Below are 17,625 nucleotides of genomic sequence, written 5' to 3'. Positions count from 1 at the left end.
ATCGTATTCGTTCCCTATTGGAGGTGGCTTAATCGAGCACCTCAGTGAACATGTCTTTATGTAGCCCTGGATCAAATTAAGTTGGGCATTTTTTTCCAAAACACAAGGCAAACTGTATCACACGGTGTGCTGCTGATGATCAAAGGAACCAAGTAACAAGTGCCATGCTTAAGCCACAATACTAATGGTGAGGAATCCAGTTAGCATACAAAGCCATGCCTGAAAGATGCAAGGTGAAATGGGCTTGATATTAAAATTCAATGCTCCAATTTCACGGTTGCCAAATTGGGCTAAAAGGGGATCAACTGCACAAATGTCACAATAAAACTGCAAATCACAAAAAGGAAACTTAACTAATGGCCGGTGTCAAATGGGACATACACAAAGCCCATTCCTCTTATTGTAAATTGGGTTAGCATTTAAATTAAATAAATAAATTATGCAAACACTCAGTGCCTTTAATGTGAGGGGTTTCCATGCAGGGAGGGCACATGTGTGTAATACAAAATAAAAAAATGCAAAGGAAGAAAATCAAAACGGTCATCCTTGGCAGGATGGGCAAAATGGAGTCACAATGGATAGTAGAGCTTACCAGCAGTGGCAGGGTTGATGCAGTCAAAAAGGGTCCCTTTCCTTTAATTATTTACTTCCCTATCCGACATTGTCCTGCAAGAGGTAAAAATACATTCATTTCAGGGACCCTTTTCTGTGAACCAGGCAACCAGGAGCCCGTACACCTCGAGCATCGTCAGCATTGAGGAGAGAGAGAGCGTGGCAAATCGATTGGCCATGGCTGTCACTGCGCGTGTGTGCGCCTGCACAGGCTTTTGTCTACTTGTGTGTATGTGTGTGAAATACAGAAAATATACTACTTCCATATAGTGGGACTTTGATCAAAAGGACTATATAAATCCTTTGTTCTTTTTCTATCCTTTGATAGTACAGTTGCACCCATATGGTGTAGGCTTATGGCTAAAATATGGGAGTCATGATTCAATGTCTGTGGGGCTGTATCCCTTTCTAGTCAAATACATGTGTGGACGTTTGGCTCTGAGAGGTCAGAGTGTTTGAAGACAGTGAAAACTATCTTAATCAGTCATCAATATGTAAAGCATTTGGATCGATTTCTGCAGGCTTTGACATACAGCAGCGCCACATTTGCTCAATACAGCCTGAAGTTCAGGATGCTGTTGATGATGCTCAGGTAGGCAGGTCCTTTGCAACATGTCTCCATCTCTATAACAACACCTTCTCACTGCTAATAAGCTCTAAGTTTACCATGGCTATCTCATTTTAAGACACTAAAATCAAGTTAAAAATCTTGCAGAAAGTAGTCTGCGCTGTAGTAACAATAGCCATTTAAATACTCAAAATGCATACCACATGGTTAGAACATAACAGCAACATCTCATGGAAAATACACACATTTACTGCAGTCCTATTTAACAGATCAATTATGGGTGAAAAAAAAAAGGGAAGAGAAAAGTCACTTAATGATGATAACTCATTTGTACGTGTTTGAAAATTCTGTAATATTTAAGAGTCGAAAAAATAATTTTACGAACATTTGCATAAGCATTACTATTTAACTCCTGTGCTGGCACTGGCAGGGTCTTGTTGACCTGAATAATCAAAACAAGACAGCTGAATCCCCACACAGTAGGCATAATGCACTTATCCCTTCATTTATCAAATTTAGAAATTCTCCCCATTTTCCACTCCCTCCATCCCCCACCTCCATCACTCCACCTTACTATCTTTACTCCCCCTAACCTAACTCCTTAGCCCCCCCCCCCCCCCCCCACCACACACACACACACACACACACACACACACATACACACACACACCACCACCACCTCCATCTCTACCTCCCTGCTGGCTAGTAATGTGCCTGGCAAACCAATTTGACTCTCTCATCTTTGCCCAAAAGATGGGGGAGGTCTCCAGAGAGCCCATTTTTAACTGTGCAGAGGAGGAAGAGCGAGAGTGTGCCTGTCCCAACCGGCGTTAATCATCTTTAGGCTCATGTGATGGCCCTTGCCCTTGTTTTTGTGTCAGTGTGTGTGTGAGTGTATGTTGTCTAAATGACTCATAATGTGTAAATGAGATGAAGGGCTGAGTGGTATTAAACAGACACAAGTCTTTGTCTTTCCTGTCATTTAGGGTGTGTTATGAGGTTTTATGTGTGAGTGGGAGGACAACGATGTTAGAAACATTTATCACTCCTTGTCCCTATTACATCTACTTTGCATTGTTTTGTCTATTTAACTGCGAGGGCAACGATAAAAGATTTTAAGATCCTTAAACGAGTGCATAGATACCAAGAAATTATTGTAATAAATTTAAAATGTAATGACATTAGCATGAGCTTCTATATTTTATTGATCTCAGAATAAAATAATTCCTCTTTCTCTCTACAAAAATCACCACAAGGACATCTTTGTGATGAACCAAAGGGTTGTGGTGTAAGCGGGGTTTGCTTACATATTCTCTCTATGAGCAGCATGCCCTTTGTTTATAAGAGACAAACAGAGCCGATTGTGAAGCTACGGAGCGGGCCTACATGCTGTGAAGGGACCAAGGGAAAGGGAGGGAGACAGAGAGAGGAAGGAGAAGGGAGGAAAGAGTCTCTCCAACATAATTAACCTTCACTCTCTCCGTTTGCAGTGGCCCGTGCAGGGACCACGGGGCTGCGCGCTGCCGCACCATGGGAATGTGGAAGAGGGAGGACGCATGGTTTCTTTAGCGACACAAGAGCAGGTTAAAATGTTGGAGTGGTGAAGGTTAAAAAAACAGACGCAGGATAGTCTGATAAACATTAGATAAATAAGTCGAGTCTTGTCAGTGGTTTGAAAAATATGATGAACGAGGCCAATAACGGTGATGATAACTGGTATGTGCATCTTTGTAGCAGTTAATCATGCAGCCTCTTCAACACTTCTGCCGACGCTGCTCGCTCCCCACAATAAATATGCAATCATTTAGCTCCGTGCAGCAGGCAGCTGGTAGGCTGGGAGAAAACACCCCACTGTAAAACCACACTTATGTTGGTATCTGTTTGACACTCCAAAAACAGGCACATTACATGCCTGCTCAAGGCACATACAACGATCCTTTCCTGTGTTCTTGATTGTAAGTTTGTGCACTGGCCATGTTCATTAATCTTTTTGTATGTTTAAAATCCTATAAAGTCATAGAAATAGTGCAGGGATCCTCACTGAACAAACACCAGTAATACATCTTTTCTCATAGCGGAGTATGTACAGTGTATCCTACTCTGACAATGTCATTGGCTTATGGTGGTTTTTCTCTATAGATAAAATGCTCTCTCCTCTGTTTTCTCTTCCCTTTCGATACTGGAGCTTTTAATTTTGATATCTGGGTGTGGGTTTTTACATGCTTTTGCCTTTTCGCTCAGCAAATAGACTTATCAGGTGTTGGACTTCTCTGTTGATGGATGTTCACAGATGTTTGGGAAGTACTGAGAAGAGTAAGCAGAGTAATACTTTTGAAGAGTATATTTTACAGCTGTGAAAACAACTCAAAATTACCCCTGCTTAGCCTCTGTCTCGTTTTTAAGCAGGTTTTTTGTGTTCAGAATTAAGTGTTGTTTTGATCAATAGTTTATGTCTGAGGTGAAACACTGGACAGAGATACTTTTCTCGTTACTCATAATATTGCTGGAAAATATAAAACACCTGCCACAGTTTTGTGAAAATGCAGTTTACACACAGCTCTTCCCCATGATCTACATGATCATTATTATGTTTTCTTCTCAATGTTGACGCCTAACTTAGTTTACCAGGAGTCATCATTCTGTCAGATTTCTACTTTCTGACTTTCTTATTCAAACTACCCACATTAGCATCAACAATCTGCTAATTACTAACTGCACTTAACAATGTAAGCTAGTGTGAAATAGTTTTATCTTGTTTGGTGTCACTCCTGTCTACGGTTGGAATCATTGATCTTGTTTATTTCCCCTATAAATCTGTTTTGAGCTGTCTTCTTGGTATTCAAAATTTCATCTGGGGCATTTAATTTTTCACATTCAACAACTTATTTATTGAAAGCAAAATTAGACTAATTACAACAAGAAAATGTTTTTTTACGGGCCAGGTAGTTTCCTTTGTTATATTTTTGTTTGTACCCCTGTGTGTTTGCATCTGTGTTACTATGTGAGTATAGGAAACAAAATTATTGGTGGCAGTACACCTTACTTAGACAATGTATGCCATTATAACACTTGCTGTCATCTTGCTGCTGTCAGTACAACACTGCATCCATCATATGAGCAGCAGAGTTGCACCTTCTATAATGCAAAGTTATCTCCTGTGCCCCCCCCCCACCCCACCCCCATCCAATCTAACAGAATGCCACAATCACCAGCTCTATTTACATGTTACTAATTAATAAACAGTTGTAGGAACAGATGCCATCAAAACAACAAGTAATTAAAAGCTTTCAGTGAAAAAGGAGCAGCAACTTTAGGTAGAGGGAGATAGCAGTGGTGGAGGAAGAGATGCAGAGGGGCAGAGTGGTTTATGTGTGAGAGAGAAAAAGTTCACCTTAGAATGTTTTATTTTATTTTTTACAATTGATAGTGCTGTAATATGCAACGTGGCCCTTACTCCAAAGGATTTCTTACATGTTATGGGTTATTAAAAATTATATGTATTTTTCATTTTAAATATCCCTCTGTAACTACATTACATTTTAAGATGTGTTATTTATACCTCTATGCAAAGGGTCGGGAAGAAATGTAACCCATTTTAACATGAATAAATGCTTGCTAATTTGGCACACAAATAACTCCCAGGAAAACAAAATAATTTTTGTTACTCTTTTGGAGCATTCACTAACCCCGGGGCAATAGTGATGTTATGTACCATCATATGTTTTAGCATCAGCTTGCTGCCAAATCTGCTGCTGTTTATAAATTCTATGAGTGCGGGACTGATATGTGCTAACAAGCTCAGGTGAGCATTGCTAGCCTCACCCTCTAATGCGCTAATAAATGCAGTGGTTTGACAAACAGCTGTCTATGTTAATATATGCACTTTCAGCTCATGGTAACAAGTTGAGGTGGTGAAGGCAGGTAAATTGCACACTCGAGCTGCAGGGTTGATATGTCAGGCCAATGCTTGTTTTAACATATGTGTTTCTCATCTAGACACCCTACTTGTCTGAACTTTGACATGACATAGAGCAGATGTCCCTGAATTAATTTAGTGTTGATTTAGCTAACAGGTGTATACTGCCACTAAATGTAGTTGTTCAATATAAAGTCGTAAATGCTTGAAAAAACTGCTATATCCTTGCAAATCAATACAGTTTATTTTGTAGATCTGTGTTCTTCCATTTGTTTATAATAGCTGATAAAATGTAACATTCCCTTTCAACCTACCTGCGTCTGTCAAAACAACATTAAGATATAATTGTTACGTTACCAAATTCTAGAACTGACCTGTCACGGCTTCGCCGGGAAGGAAAGGCCGCGTTGCAGCCAGCCACAGTGCACACATGCATCTCTTTGAGGTGCACATTCTTGTAGTGTAGTTTCATGCTATATGAGCTCTTGAAGCTCTTCTTACAAACATAGCAAATTTTGGGATCAGGACTTGAGCATGGGTCTCCCTCTGGTGATTGAGAAGAAGGAAATTTTGGCGGACTGGCACCATAGCCCATTGAAGAGATGAAGCTCTCGTGAAGAGCAGCCATGCTTGCAGCAGCAGCAGCAGCTGCTGCCATGCCACCATTGTAGAGGCCATATTGGCCCATGCAGAACATATCATACGTAGGGTCGTTAAGTTCTTCTTTGATCTTGATCGGGGGCTGATGAGGGGAGGAATGACCCTTTCCTTCCATTTCCTTTCTCAAATTGGCCTCCTCACCACCCTCATCGTCCTGTTCAGGGTCCAGACCCCTTCTGCCCCTGATGTGTTTTTGCTGTTCATCCACATCTATCAACTCATCACGGAAGAACATCTTGGAATCAGAAGTTTCAGATTCGTTCTCAAAGTCTCTCTCATGGTCCTGGTCCTCAGAAGTGAAACTGTCCATACATCGGAGCTCGCCAGAGCCTTGTAGATCATTTCCACCCCTACTGTCACTACCAGTCCCTTCCCTGCATTCATCTTCACTCTGTCTCATTGTGCCTCTCATAACTAGGCCAGGGCTCATCTCATCCTGGGAAGGGGATTGTTGCCCACTGCCACCACTGTGATTACCAACACCACTGTTGTTGTTGCTGTTGCAGTTGCCATTCATTTTGACATTGTTGTGAAGGATCGATGATTGGTGATTATGATGGTTATGGTGGAGGTGACAGTCGTCATCATCATCTTTGTCGTCATATTCATCTGCAACATCAATTACTTCCTTCTCAATTTTTACTGGCATGCTCGATTTACGAGGCTTCTTTTTGGGTGTAGGGTCACTTATGCCAGTTGTGAAATCGTGATTGGCACTAGATGTATGTAAGCGGTGGGACATGGGTCCTATGTCTGATACATGAACATTATTGTGTGAAGCCACAGCAGCCAAGATGTGTTGTTGTTGGTCCATCAGGGATGTACTGTTGGTGGTAGTGGGCAGAATAGGGCTAGTGGGTAGTGACACTGGGGGACTGACGAGGTCTGCAGGGGACAGTAGTGTACGGTAGAAGGGGGGCACGGGCTGGACTGGCTGTACTGACTTCAGGGTGGGGAACATCAGTGGGCTTTGCAGGGGTGATTGAAGCATAGGGTCAACTGGTGGAGTACTGAATCCAAGTGGTGGTCTTCCAGGGCTGGTGAGTGTAAAACCACCGTTCTTGGTGCTTGAAATGACAGGTGTACCAGGGGCTGAATTGGAACGGATTAGGTCCTTGTCACGGTTATTGCGCAACATGGGCATATGCAACCTTGGATTGGGATTGGCACTGTGTCGATTGCGGCTGCGTAGTGAGCTGAAAACCATATTACAGCCTTCAATGGTGCAGCGGTGTTTAATCTTCAAGTGTACAGCATTATAATGTATCTTAAGGGTACCTTTGTCATAAAAGGTTTTGCCACAAGAGTTGCAGCACACACGACCCTTGCGTGAGGTTGATCCCATTCTGCGCATGCGATGCATCTTAGAGGAAAAGGATGCATGAGAGATTGATTTAGAGTGCTCGTCCTTTACAAAATGGTGGTGGACCTGGTGATCACTCAAACTGTTTTGTTGAGGTTGATTTTGGGACTGCTGTTGGCCCTGCTGCTGCTGCTGTAGCTGTGTCTGCTGTTGCTGCTGTTGTTGAGCCTGCTGGGTGGAAGGGGTTGGTGAGATGGGAGATGCCCGGTTGTTGGGCTCTGTCTTGGGCTCAATGTTGTTGTTCATCCCTCCCAGGGCTCCACGGCTGGGGCTCTGTCCTGTGCGGAAGGGTGACAGGGACACTTCTGATTCACTGGTCTCCAGCTGTTCACCTTGATTTGGCAGGCTCGGCTCACGGAGCCGGAGAGCAGACTGTTCCATAGGCAGGCCATTGGGTGGCAAGCCAAGCATAGGGGCAGAGACTGGGTTGATGTATTGGAAGGGCAGGAGGAATGCTAAACTGTTGGGGATATTCTCAAAATGGTGAATACTGGATGGGCTACTGTTTTCTAGATGTGTCAAGAGCCCAGGGCTGCGTGCTCTGTTGTTGCTTTCAATGAATGTCCTAATCCCAGAGTCTGTCTTGGAGGAGGGAACAGTAACCGCTTGACCTTCCTTCTCCTGAATGGCCATCAGTTCCACAATGGACTTGGTCTCACCAAAGCGCAAGAACTGCTGCAGGGTGATGATCTCTTCTTCTCGGGACATGATGGTCCAGCGGTCCAGCACCTTGCCTGCAGCATCCTAGGGCCCCAGAAGAGACAAGAAAGAAGACAAAAATAAAAACCATTATTGATTGTGAATAATCAGTTTGGTCAAAGGAGAAGATAGAGCAGGGGTTAGCTTTCAAGGGCAAGCTTTTCTGCTCATAAAATTCAGAGGCTCCCTGAACGTCAAGTAGCGAACAGATCTGTTTCTTAAATCCCAGCCCTCCATCGTCCCTTTACCATGCACCTTTCACATATTTATACTTCAGCCATGTTAATTTTATGAATAATAACACAGTGTTTCAATAGGCAAGGCTTTAATTGGGTCTCAAGAAAACAAATCAAAAGCACTGGTGGAGTGTTTAGCAGGTCTCTGATATGTATGGATTTTATTCTGAGACTGAAAATAACATCTTTGTAAAGACTTATACTAATTTTGGGACTCCCTCTATATACAAAAGAGAAAAAATGGCCAACAGAAATAATAGAATAATAAGTGTAAACCGCTAATCCCTCTCTTTCAGAATGTTTTTCATTTCAGTGGCACCTAAAAACTCAAGGAAAGGCAGGACTGAGACAAACTACGCATCAGAGAATGTCTTTGTAAAATCTAAGAGAAAAACTGTTCATTTTAGGGTGTGCCTGAGTACAGTCATTACAATTGTAAACACCATTAAACATCAAGAGATGGCAAGGCATTCTGGGAAAAGATATTGTTGAAGCCTAAAAATTGACTTTGTCATTGGGTGTTTGAGTTTAAGGTAATACAGTCTTAACTTTGTGGTTTTGTCCCTTTGTGTAAGAATGTATGTTGTGAGTGTTTGCATGAACAAGATGGAAATTTGGGAGAGAGAAACACGGTGTAAAATAAATACATCTTGTGAAAAAACACAGGTTCCTAGGGGACCAAGTGCAAATGACATCTAGGGAGTAGCGCATACGATGACAATTAGCCACCGTAAAATGGTAACATTTCAGATGTGCTCAGTGCTGCTGGCATCTATAAAAGATATGGCAACTCTGGTGAGTTAAAAGCTGTAAAAACCAACATCACAAAGCACAAAGGGCCTGTAAGGAGAAAACAGAAGATAAATGTTTAAAGAGAGATGGAAAAAAAAGAGTAAAAAACAGAGACAGAGGAAGAGAGCAGAAAAACAGTGAAAATAAAAGTGAGTGGTTTCATATCATGCCCTCAGATATTCTTGAGAAATAGATTCTTCTGAGATGAAACATCACTAGTCACTGGGGTATTTGTTGTTAAATATACATTAAAAAACATTTTACACTTTCATTCTGTGAGCGCTCTGGAGTTGTTGCCTGGAGGTATGACTTTAAATTCTAGCCTGGGCACTATTATTTCATACTGCATGGCCATCTGGGCATTAGTACTTCCATGCGATTTCATTGAAACAAAATAATATGAAAGCAGATTAGAAAGTGAATCTTTAAATAGTTCTACAGCCATCTTTTTAAAGAGATTAGAGTTCTAAAAAAATAATGTCTCCCAATTAAAGACATCATGATAAGGATATTGTTTTCTGACCTTCTTTAATCATTGCTTTCAATTTGAGATTGAAACAACCTTCATACAACAGAAACCACATGCTCCTATAATGAAGGTGATTTAAAAAGGATTCTATAAAAAAATGTTAGCGATTATTCTCAAAGTTGAAGAAATTATATTATTTTAGGTATAATTAGGTTTCTACACATTAAATTCTCATCCTTCAGTTTTCCCCAATCATGAAGTCAAACAAAAATCAATATAAATTGACACTGGCCAAACCTTAACCAATCAGTGTTACAAACGGACCCGTAAGCTGCTTGAACAGGTCTTCAGTTCTGCATTGCACTCGACCCTGTTCAGGACAGTATCAAAACAGTACTTGTCCAATTGAATGTCTTGTCTGGGGTTATGGACAAATTTAGATATCTAGTAAGGAAGTCTAGGAAAGGATGTGAGGATACAGGATTAGTCACAGTTCAGTCCAAGCTATTAGAACTACTAGTGGTTGTGATACCAACAAGCCTTTCAGTAATGGCAGTTTCTTAGATGCCACTGTAGTACCACATTTATAACAACTGAACTTTGTAATGTATCATTTTAAAGTGTTGGATTTCAGTCAAAAACATTTAATTCATTCCATTAGCCCCCATTAAAAATGATAAAAATCTGATTTATTAAAATTCTAATCTGAAATATTTGCTGACACATATGAGCAGAACAATGCGACTTTATAGTTCTCGATACAGTAAGTCTTACAACTGGCCTCCCCTGCATTAGCCTTGTGATGCTGTGAGAGAAACAAATATGCCATTAGAAGCACTTTTACAAGTAGGCACTCATCTTCCAATTAGCTTAATGTGGCCCTCTTTCCCCTATATTTTCCAGACGTGCCCCACCTCTTCTTGTACACTCCCTCCAGTAAAATCTCATTAATCCACCCCTCCCCCATCTCCCCCAGTGCTATGACATATTAGTCTGTCATTATGCATCCCAGAGTCCTTTAAACAATACAGCTAAACCTCTGTTTGCCAGGTTAATGACTATTAGCCAATAATTACAGCAGAGAGACGATGAAGTACCCACTTTATCTGGTAGACAGCATGCTGCTGTTAGTTTATTTTATCTTCCTGCCTTCATGTCTCTCAGAATTAACCCGGCCACGGCTGTATTTATTCATCTCTCTGCCTCTGCAATGCATTCTTAATTCATTGCTGTGCCTAACACTGTGGCACTGGATATTGTCTAGTGGGTGTGTATCCACCTTGCAAATTGCTGACAATGAGGATGAGGAAATGATGGCCTTGTCACGGGCCAGGGCACCACTGTCAGTTAAAACAAATCAGGCAATTAAGCAATTAGAAATGTATGTGCTGTGCTTTAAAGAGCTGGGGGTGTACATTTGTTGTTAGGTTCCATGGTGTGCATTAGGGATTAACAGCTTAACATGTATGTCCTTTTCTCTGATCGTCACCTATCATACACAATGACAGAGTGTATTTTGTAGGCAGTGGAGCTGCATAGCATGCTCTGTGCACATGGAAAAGGGAAACATTCACCAAAGGCTAAATGTATTGACCAATGCTTCTGTACAGAAGATCAAATAGGAGATCTGTGACCCTGAAAGAGCAGGTTTCATATTACACCTGATGTGAACATATTCATGTTAACATAGACACTGGCACAAAGTGTTTTGTTCAATCTGTGTAGGATTACTGTACACTGGTTTGACATCAGCATTAGGCAAACTAAACTATTCATAAGTCAGTATCACTTGGAATTGAAAGGATCTGTTCTCACAATGGCAAAGTGAACCATGGGAACCACATTGATTCACCAATCACCTTGCAGTGGATGCGATCTCCACCAAGCCTCAAGGGACAAACCATTGATCTCCAGTCCTGCTTTCAGATCCAGTTCCTTAAAAAACTGCTCTATCCCTGAGTTCGCCACTTCAAGGGAGGTTAAGCAGAAGTTCCTTGTGATCTGAGAAGGTCTTGAACCTTGCTGCTTCCTTTTCCATATTCTGTTTCTCTCCCCACCCCATCTTGGGCTTTATGAATAATGCAGAGGATCTAGTGGCGAGGGGTGCCATGGGGGATGGGTTCACGCAAAGCCCACTGCCTGGAGCCATCACATCAGAGGGCAAGAGCTCCCAAGACACAGACTACTCCCCCATTGGCTCCCCAGTGGCAGGTCATAGGTCATGTGTGAACAACCAGCTCTACTGCTTCCCTTGTGATGGACCACAGGGAAATCAGTAGCTATGTCCAGATGTGGGTGGAGGACATTTGTAAGAATCATAGAGGTTGAATTTTGCACTCTGATCCTGGTAAATTCCTCTTTTATGCTTTGCACATCAAAACAATGTATTACTTTTATGATTTGATCTTGTGTATCACACACGAATGCTTGATGTTTTCTGAACTGCAGACAAATTAACTGTATTTTATTTATCAGGAAGGCAATATAAAAAAACATTAGCTTCACTTAACTTAATAAGAGACAGAAAAGTCAGCACACAAATGTCCTTTTAGTTTCCTTTTATCCAGGTAAGAATATAGCAACACAACAACAGACACGTTTCAGCACTAGGACTTCATCAGCGTAATCATAGAAACGTATCATCTAATTATGAAAGAAAAATAAATATCGTTATCCCCATGGACCAACTGGATACATTTATGTCACTTTGTGGATGCTTCTTTAAGGGACAGAAAATAAAACAATCCTAAGGTGTAAAATCCCTTTTTTAAATATTTACTGGACAAAAAGGGAAAAATATGAAACATTGTTTTTGCCATGTCTTATTTTTGATTAAAACTTGGAACATCTAGCTTAAGGTCTGATTCCTACTTTATGACTTATCGCACAACTATACAAAGGGCATTGCATTGGCCAATATGTTCAATACAGCCATAGAGAAAAGCTTGCTGGGCTTTGGTGTGAGTAAATGTGAAAAGGCCACAGGGGTTTTTTGGCAGGGCCAGACGACCTGATCAGCCAACTGGCCTCGAGATACCCTGCCTTCACCTCTCAACCTGATTTAACTCATGGCTTTGGTTAAAATTTCATGACTGTGTGTTAGTTGTTGCTAAGGGCACACTAATCGACTGGAGTGAGATTTATAGGGCAGTGCAAAGTAGAAGGATAGGGAGGGGAGTCATTGGGGGGGGTTTTATTACAGGACTTAACCACAGACTGGTGAGTCACAATCTGGCACATCCCAATGTTCCAGGTGGCCTTCAGTGAACAGTTTCCGTTTCTTTTTCCCACTGACTTGTCTTTTTCATTATCTGGATTTGAAAACCTAACCCATCATTTTTTTAAAGTTCTCCTGACCTCTGATTCATCCAACCCCTCTGACCTCCACAACCCACATCATCACCCTTTTTGTTTAATTTCATCCCACGGCATCTTTAAAAAGTGGAAAGGACAGTTATTTGGCTACAGCCCAGCAGAGGTGCAGATGGGGCGGCACATGGAAGTCATTTCAGGCCCTGGTGCACTGCAGAGCAAAGTTGGCTGTTCTATGAGTTCAGAACCTCAGAAGAACAGCCTCACAGCTCTTACACGTGAGCGATGTCTGGGTCTGGACTGTTGTATTGATTCCCTGTCAGTTTTTGCACAATACAATAACATTGCCTTTCCTTGCCCAACTGTGCTAAGAAACCGTAGCTGTGGTCAATGAGTAAAACCCAGCAGGCCGAGCACTGAGCTTGTGGGGATGCCTCAGGGAAGAGGGGTGGAGTGATAGAAGCAGCGAGGGAACGCCTGATGGTTCACATTAATTGAGGATGATTCGTGTGATCTGCTGGGTCTGGATGCAGCAACCAGGTCTGTCGTGGGCCTGGGAGACAGATGTGGGGGCCGCTGTGCCCCCTCCAGGGCCAATGGAGAGCAGTGAGGCGGCTGAGAAATGGTCTGTCTGTCCAATGTGTGTGTGTTGGTTAGGATGAAGGGGGTGGAGCTGACAACCTGCTTTTCTTTCCCTCTTATACCACATCTCCTTTGTCTAGATTACTATTTTGGCAGGATGCCGGTGCAGAGAAGGTGCATTAACATATGCTCACAATTTGCTCATTGGCCACGTAGCTACATGTTTCTACTGTGCCTCTATGTATCTGTCATTTCTGTTCCTTTTTTAATGTAATAACCTTATCACATTATGCCCGAGGCTAGTTACGGTAAGCCATACTTGTACTTATAAAAGTTAATCGTGGGGGCTTGACTTACAAAGACAATATGGTAATATTTGTTTCTACTATGTGTGTGACGACTAATACACTGCAACCCTTTCTTGAACATTTAAAGCTTTTCTGAATTTTTATCTTTACGACCTGGGACAAAGAATATACCTCTGCTCCATCAGAATAATCAACACAAAACCTTACTGTGTATAAGGAAATAGATGTGACTGGAAAATGGATTGTACCTTAGCTAAACCTCCCAAGTAATTTTGTTTTTAGTCTAGCTAAGAACAGATAGAGGTGTCTGTAACACACAGCCTCACTGCATTAGAGGTGCTTTCTCTATGCGTTTGCTTGGAGCATGCAGGAGGAAAGAGAATAAGCTAATGGACTCTTTACTTAATGTGATCAGAGCCATTATTGACATGCTGCCAGGAAGATGCAAGACCATTAACTCGAGCCTCTCTCTCTGGTACCTTCTCTCCACACTCCTTTCCCTGACAGTATTTCACTGCCGGCCTCACTCGCAGAAAGAGGATGGGCCACTAGGGGGTCTGGGTGCCCCTGTGGAGTCTGTGTCTCTTATGTTAACAAGGAATCTATGATACAGACTGTTTGGAGGATTGGCAACAAAGTGTTGCTCAGGACTAAGTAATAGTAAAATATTCTTTATAGTCGTGTGTTATGTTAGAGATTATAAATATATTATATTGTATAAAAATACAGGTACAGGTAAATGTTGAAAATGTGTGTCAGAAATTACAGAAGGATGCTGAAACACTACTCCAGTTTTTATGAAGTATGTCCCAATAGTGAAGTCCCAATAGTTCCTGACATTTTAAAACAATCATTTAAATAGGTGAACATCAATGAAAAGTGTAAGATACATTTCATACAACATAGGTACAGTGTGTTGCTTTATCAAAGTGAAATAGTGCACGGAGTAGGTAAAATGGTCCCAAATTACAACCGGCGCAGTATCCCTGATTTTAAACTGCCTCGCTGGGATAGTTGCCTGGCATGGAAGCTAGCTCATTCATCTTGGAGGCAGAGGATGCCAGTGTGGCTGCAGTGTAATTTACACTACCCCAACCTGTGTGCCAGAACAGATCTATCCCTGTGGCCCAGGGGCTCAGATCACCAGCAGCCCAGAGGATGTTGGTGTTTATGTGTGCATACATATGTGTGTGATAGTGTATGCTTGTGTCCGCAATCATGTGAGTACAACAGGAAGTGGTGCTCAGGTCTCTCGGGGCATGGTTCCAGGTCCCTGGGCCTGTCTACTGTCATAAGTTTCAGAATGGTGATTACTTACTGCAAAAATAAACACCATTACCATCTGGTACCGCCTCTCTGAACTGTAACTTATACACCAAGAAAAGCTCTAGACCATCAAGACTCACAGGATTGAGAACAAAAACAGAAAATAAATAAAACCACTTCACTGTAAAATTAAATGCACTGTAAAATAAGATGTTTTTATATCTCTGTACATGTTTTGCAAGCATATGCTATATAATAACTCAAATGAATACTTTTAACAACATTTGATCTACGTAAGGGGCAGATAGTGAAGATCTAAAGGTTTACCGGGGCGCATACTGAAAAAGGTTGGATGATGGGGGTCATTCGAGACCATTGAGGCCTTGCAGATGCAGCAGATGTTTGATCCATCTACGGCACATCTGGTCTTCAACACACTCAATCCATTTCACTCCACTTCTCTTTTTTAAATTTTCATTGTTCCTCACGGTCCGCTTAACTCTGCATTCCCCCTTGCGGCCCACAAATATTAATTTACAATCATTCATATTGCCCACTTAGAGTAACATATAGGCTTTTATTTATGCATGTGATTTGGTTTGTTTTTATAGAATTGACTTTTTGGCCTTTATCAAACATCTGTATTTTATAACATATTCTTCAAATAGTTTTAAGCTGTAAATCCCTGCAAGGAACTCTGAACCCAGTGGCAATCTTCAGAGAAATTAAACCTGTCATTCTCATTGTAGTGGGACCTGGGAGGGTCATACAATGCGTAACAGCTTCATTGTTTCTTTTATTGTTGGAAACAGAGAGGGGTGTGTACTGCACAGGTTTCTAAATTCTGGAGTGCGACGTGACAAGAGGACTGTCAACTCCCTGTTACTCTCCGTGTAACTTCCTTTAATAAATGTCAACTCTGTGACCCAGCGGCAAATCCCTGGCAGGCTGGGTGGCCTTGTCAGCAGGCCCGTGGGCCGCACAATGTCTGGACTTGGCCTCGGTGACATGGGGGAAGTGGAGGGAACTGCTGTTCTGTTTGTTCAGAGGAGGGATGTAGGGCCACCTGAAGGCTAAGGTCCAGGATCACCAGACATAAACATAACCTGTGAAGATGTGTATCACAAGCGGGAACACGATTCATGATTGTGTTTGCACAAATTCACCATAAAGAATTTATTTAAAAAGGGTATGTGATACAACATGAACTGATTGACTGCATCCCATTGCAAATTAAATGTGTTTGTTCTGGACTAATAACACTGAATACTTGTCCTGATTTAAGCCTATGTGTAATGTAATCTTCCTGTGTTTGTGTCTGGCCTGGTCTGGTAGTGCTATGCAGTGCAATGCTATTGATCCCTATTGCCTTGTGGTCTGCAGGGTTCCTGTCAGTATATGCAATGAGCCGGAGAACCCCCCCCCCCCCCCAGCACTACAAGCTAAACAGCCATCACAGAAACTCAATATGGATAGACTGAGCTTGTAGTCGTCAGCTAGCAACAGTACCCTACAATGTCCCGCGAGGTTGCAGCTAAGTCATTTAGTGTCAGTGTAGCATCTCACCTCGTAGACCTGTTGTCAGCCTAATATGTCGCGCTAATATGTCTCTCCATATGAATTACAAGGCTCTGAGAGGAACCTAGATGCAATAAGTATGGATTAGCTAATGTCCAGTTCTGTCTGAGTCTTGTTGGAAGAAGGGGGTAAGAGGATTGGGTGATAGTAATAGGCTCTAACAGGGTGTCTGGCTGTGGCTTGGATTCGAGATGGGGGCATGCAGGCTTCTGGGATTTCTAAGGAGCTCTGGGAAATAAACTTTCCTATCTGCTGCCGAAGAAAAGGGAAAGATAACATTGGAAGAATGATTAGTGGAGAACGAAAGCGATGGAAAGGGTGCGATTGGTTGTTAATGCTATTTTTTTGACTATTGATCAACCTGGAGGGCCAGAGTTGTTTAGGTTAAAGGTCTTGAAGCCCTTGCCTTATCTGCTGTGTGTCTGTGTGTTAATGTGTGAACCCATTGATTGATTTGTATTTGTATAGTTGCCCTGTGTGTAGGCCAAAGCGCCTGACAGAGGAAGAGTGGGATGGGAGCAGAGCTTAGAAAGAGAAGAAAAACAAAAAGGTGGGAGAAAAGGTGAGCTTATGGTCAAACGGGGGCGTAATTAGGAACCATGTTACCACTAATCTCTATGTATTGATCAAGGATCATTCACACATGAAATATCTCCCCCTCGGCCTGTATGCCCAGGTGCTTCTATAATTAAGGTTGCCTTATACTGTATACACATTTGGACATTTACAAGAAAACCAATGTTTGAGAGTAAGTCTGTGTTTTCTTCCGTGTAAAAAAAAGTATAAAATTATTAGAATCTGGTCTCTATCTGATAAAAAATAAATAAATAAAATGATTCCCGGGTACAAATCTATGGGAGATCTAAAAAAAAGTGGAGCTCTTGAATATTTAACATAAAATGTTAGCAATTGGGAACTAATAAATAACCATATGCCTTTTTTCTACGGGTGCTGCCACTAATGTGTTTCAAAATAGTTGTAACATTTTCAGGCAAGCATAGTCACAACAAAGAACATATGTCCTCTTTTCCTAAAAAAACAATTACGCTCATAGAAACACATGCAAACACACACACACAGAGACCATGCTTGCCATTGGCAATCCCTGCAGGCAGATGTGGAGTGTTTGCCAGCGGCCTGCTGAGTGAGTAGGCCAGTGTGCCCCTAGCTCAGTGCTGGGCACTACGCTGAGCTGCTTTGATGTGTGTGTGTGTGTGTGTGTGTGTGTGTGTGTACTGTAGGTGGTGGGTTGGAGGGGGTAGGG

The 17,625-nt window shown here is 41.9% G+C and overlaps 1 protein-coding gene across 5 annotated transcripts in view; it reads right to left on the bottom strand.

Annotated features, from left to right (window-relative positions):
* bnc2 (basonuclin zinc finger protein 2) overlaps nt 1–17,625 on the bottom strand; it is a 159,727-nt gene that overhangs the window by 6,297 nt on the left and 135,805 nt on the right. For 4 of the 5 annotated variants that reach the window (XM_065957343.1, XM_065957336.1, XM_065957340.1 and 1 more), the window contains one exon: nt 5,471–7,863. In XM_065957343.1, the coding sequence (XP_065813415.1) occupies nt 5,471–7,863 (2,393 nt within the window). Of the gene's footprint in view, nt 1–592; nt 667–5,470; nt 7,864–17,625 lie in introns of all 5 variants that reach the window. The other variant, XM_065957352.1, reaches the window with a different exon arrangement.

Source organism: Labrus bergylta, chromosome 1 (genome assembly GCF_963930695.1).
Source record: "Labrus bergylta chromosome 1, fLabBer1.1, whole genome shotgun sequence".
Classification (NCBI taxonomy): Eukaryota; Metazoa; Chordata; class Actinopteri; order Labriformes; family Labridae; genus Labrus; species Labrus bergylta.
Note: the sequence above shows the minus strand (reverse complement) of the source record. Positions and strands in the feature narration are given on the sequence as shown.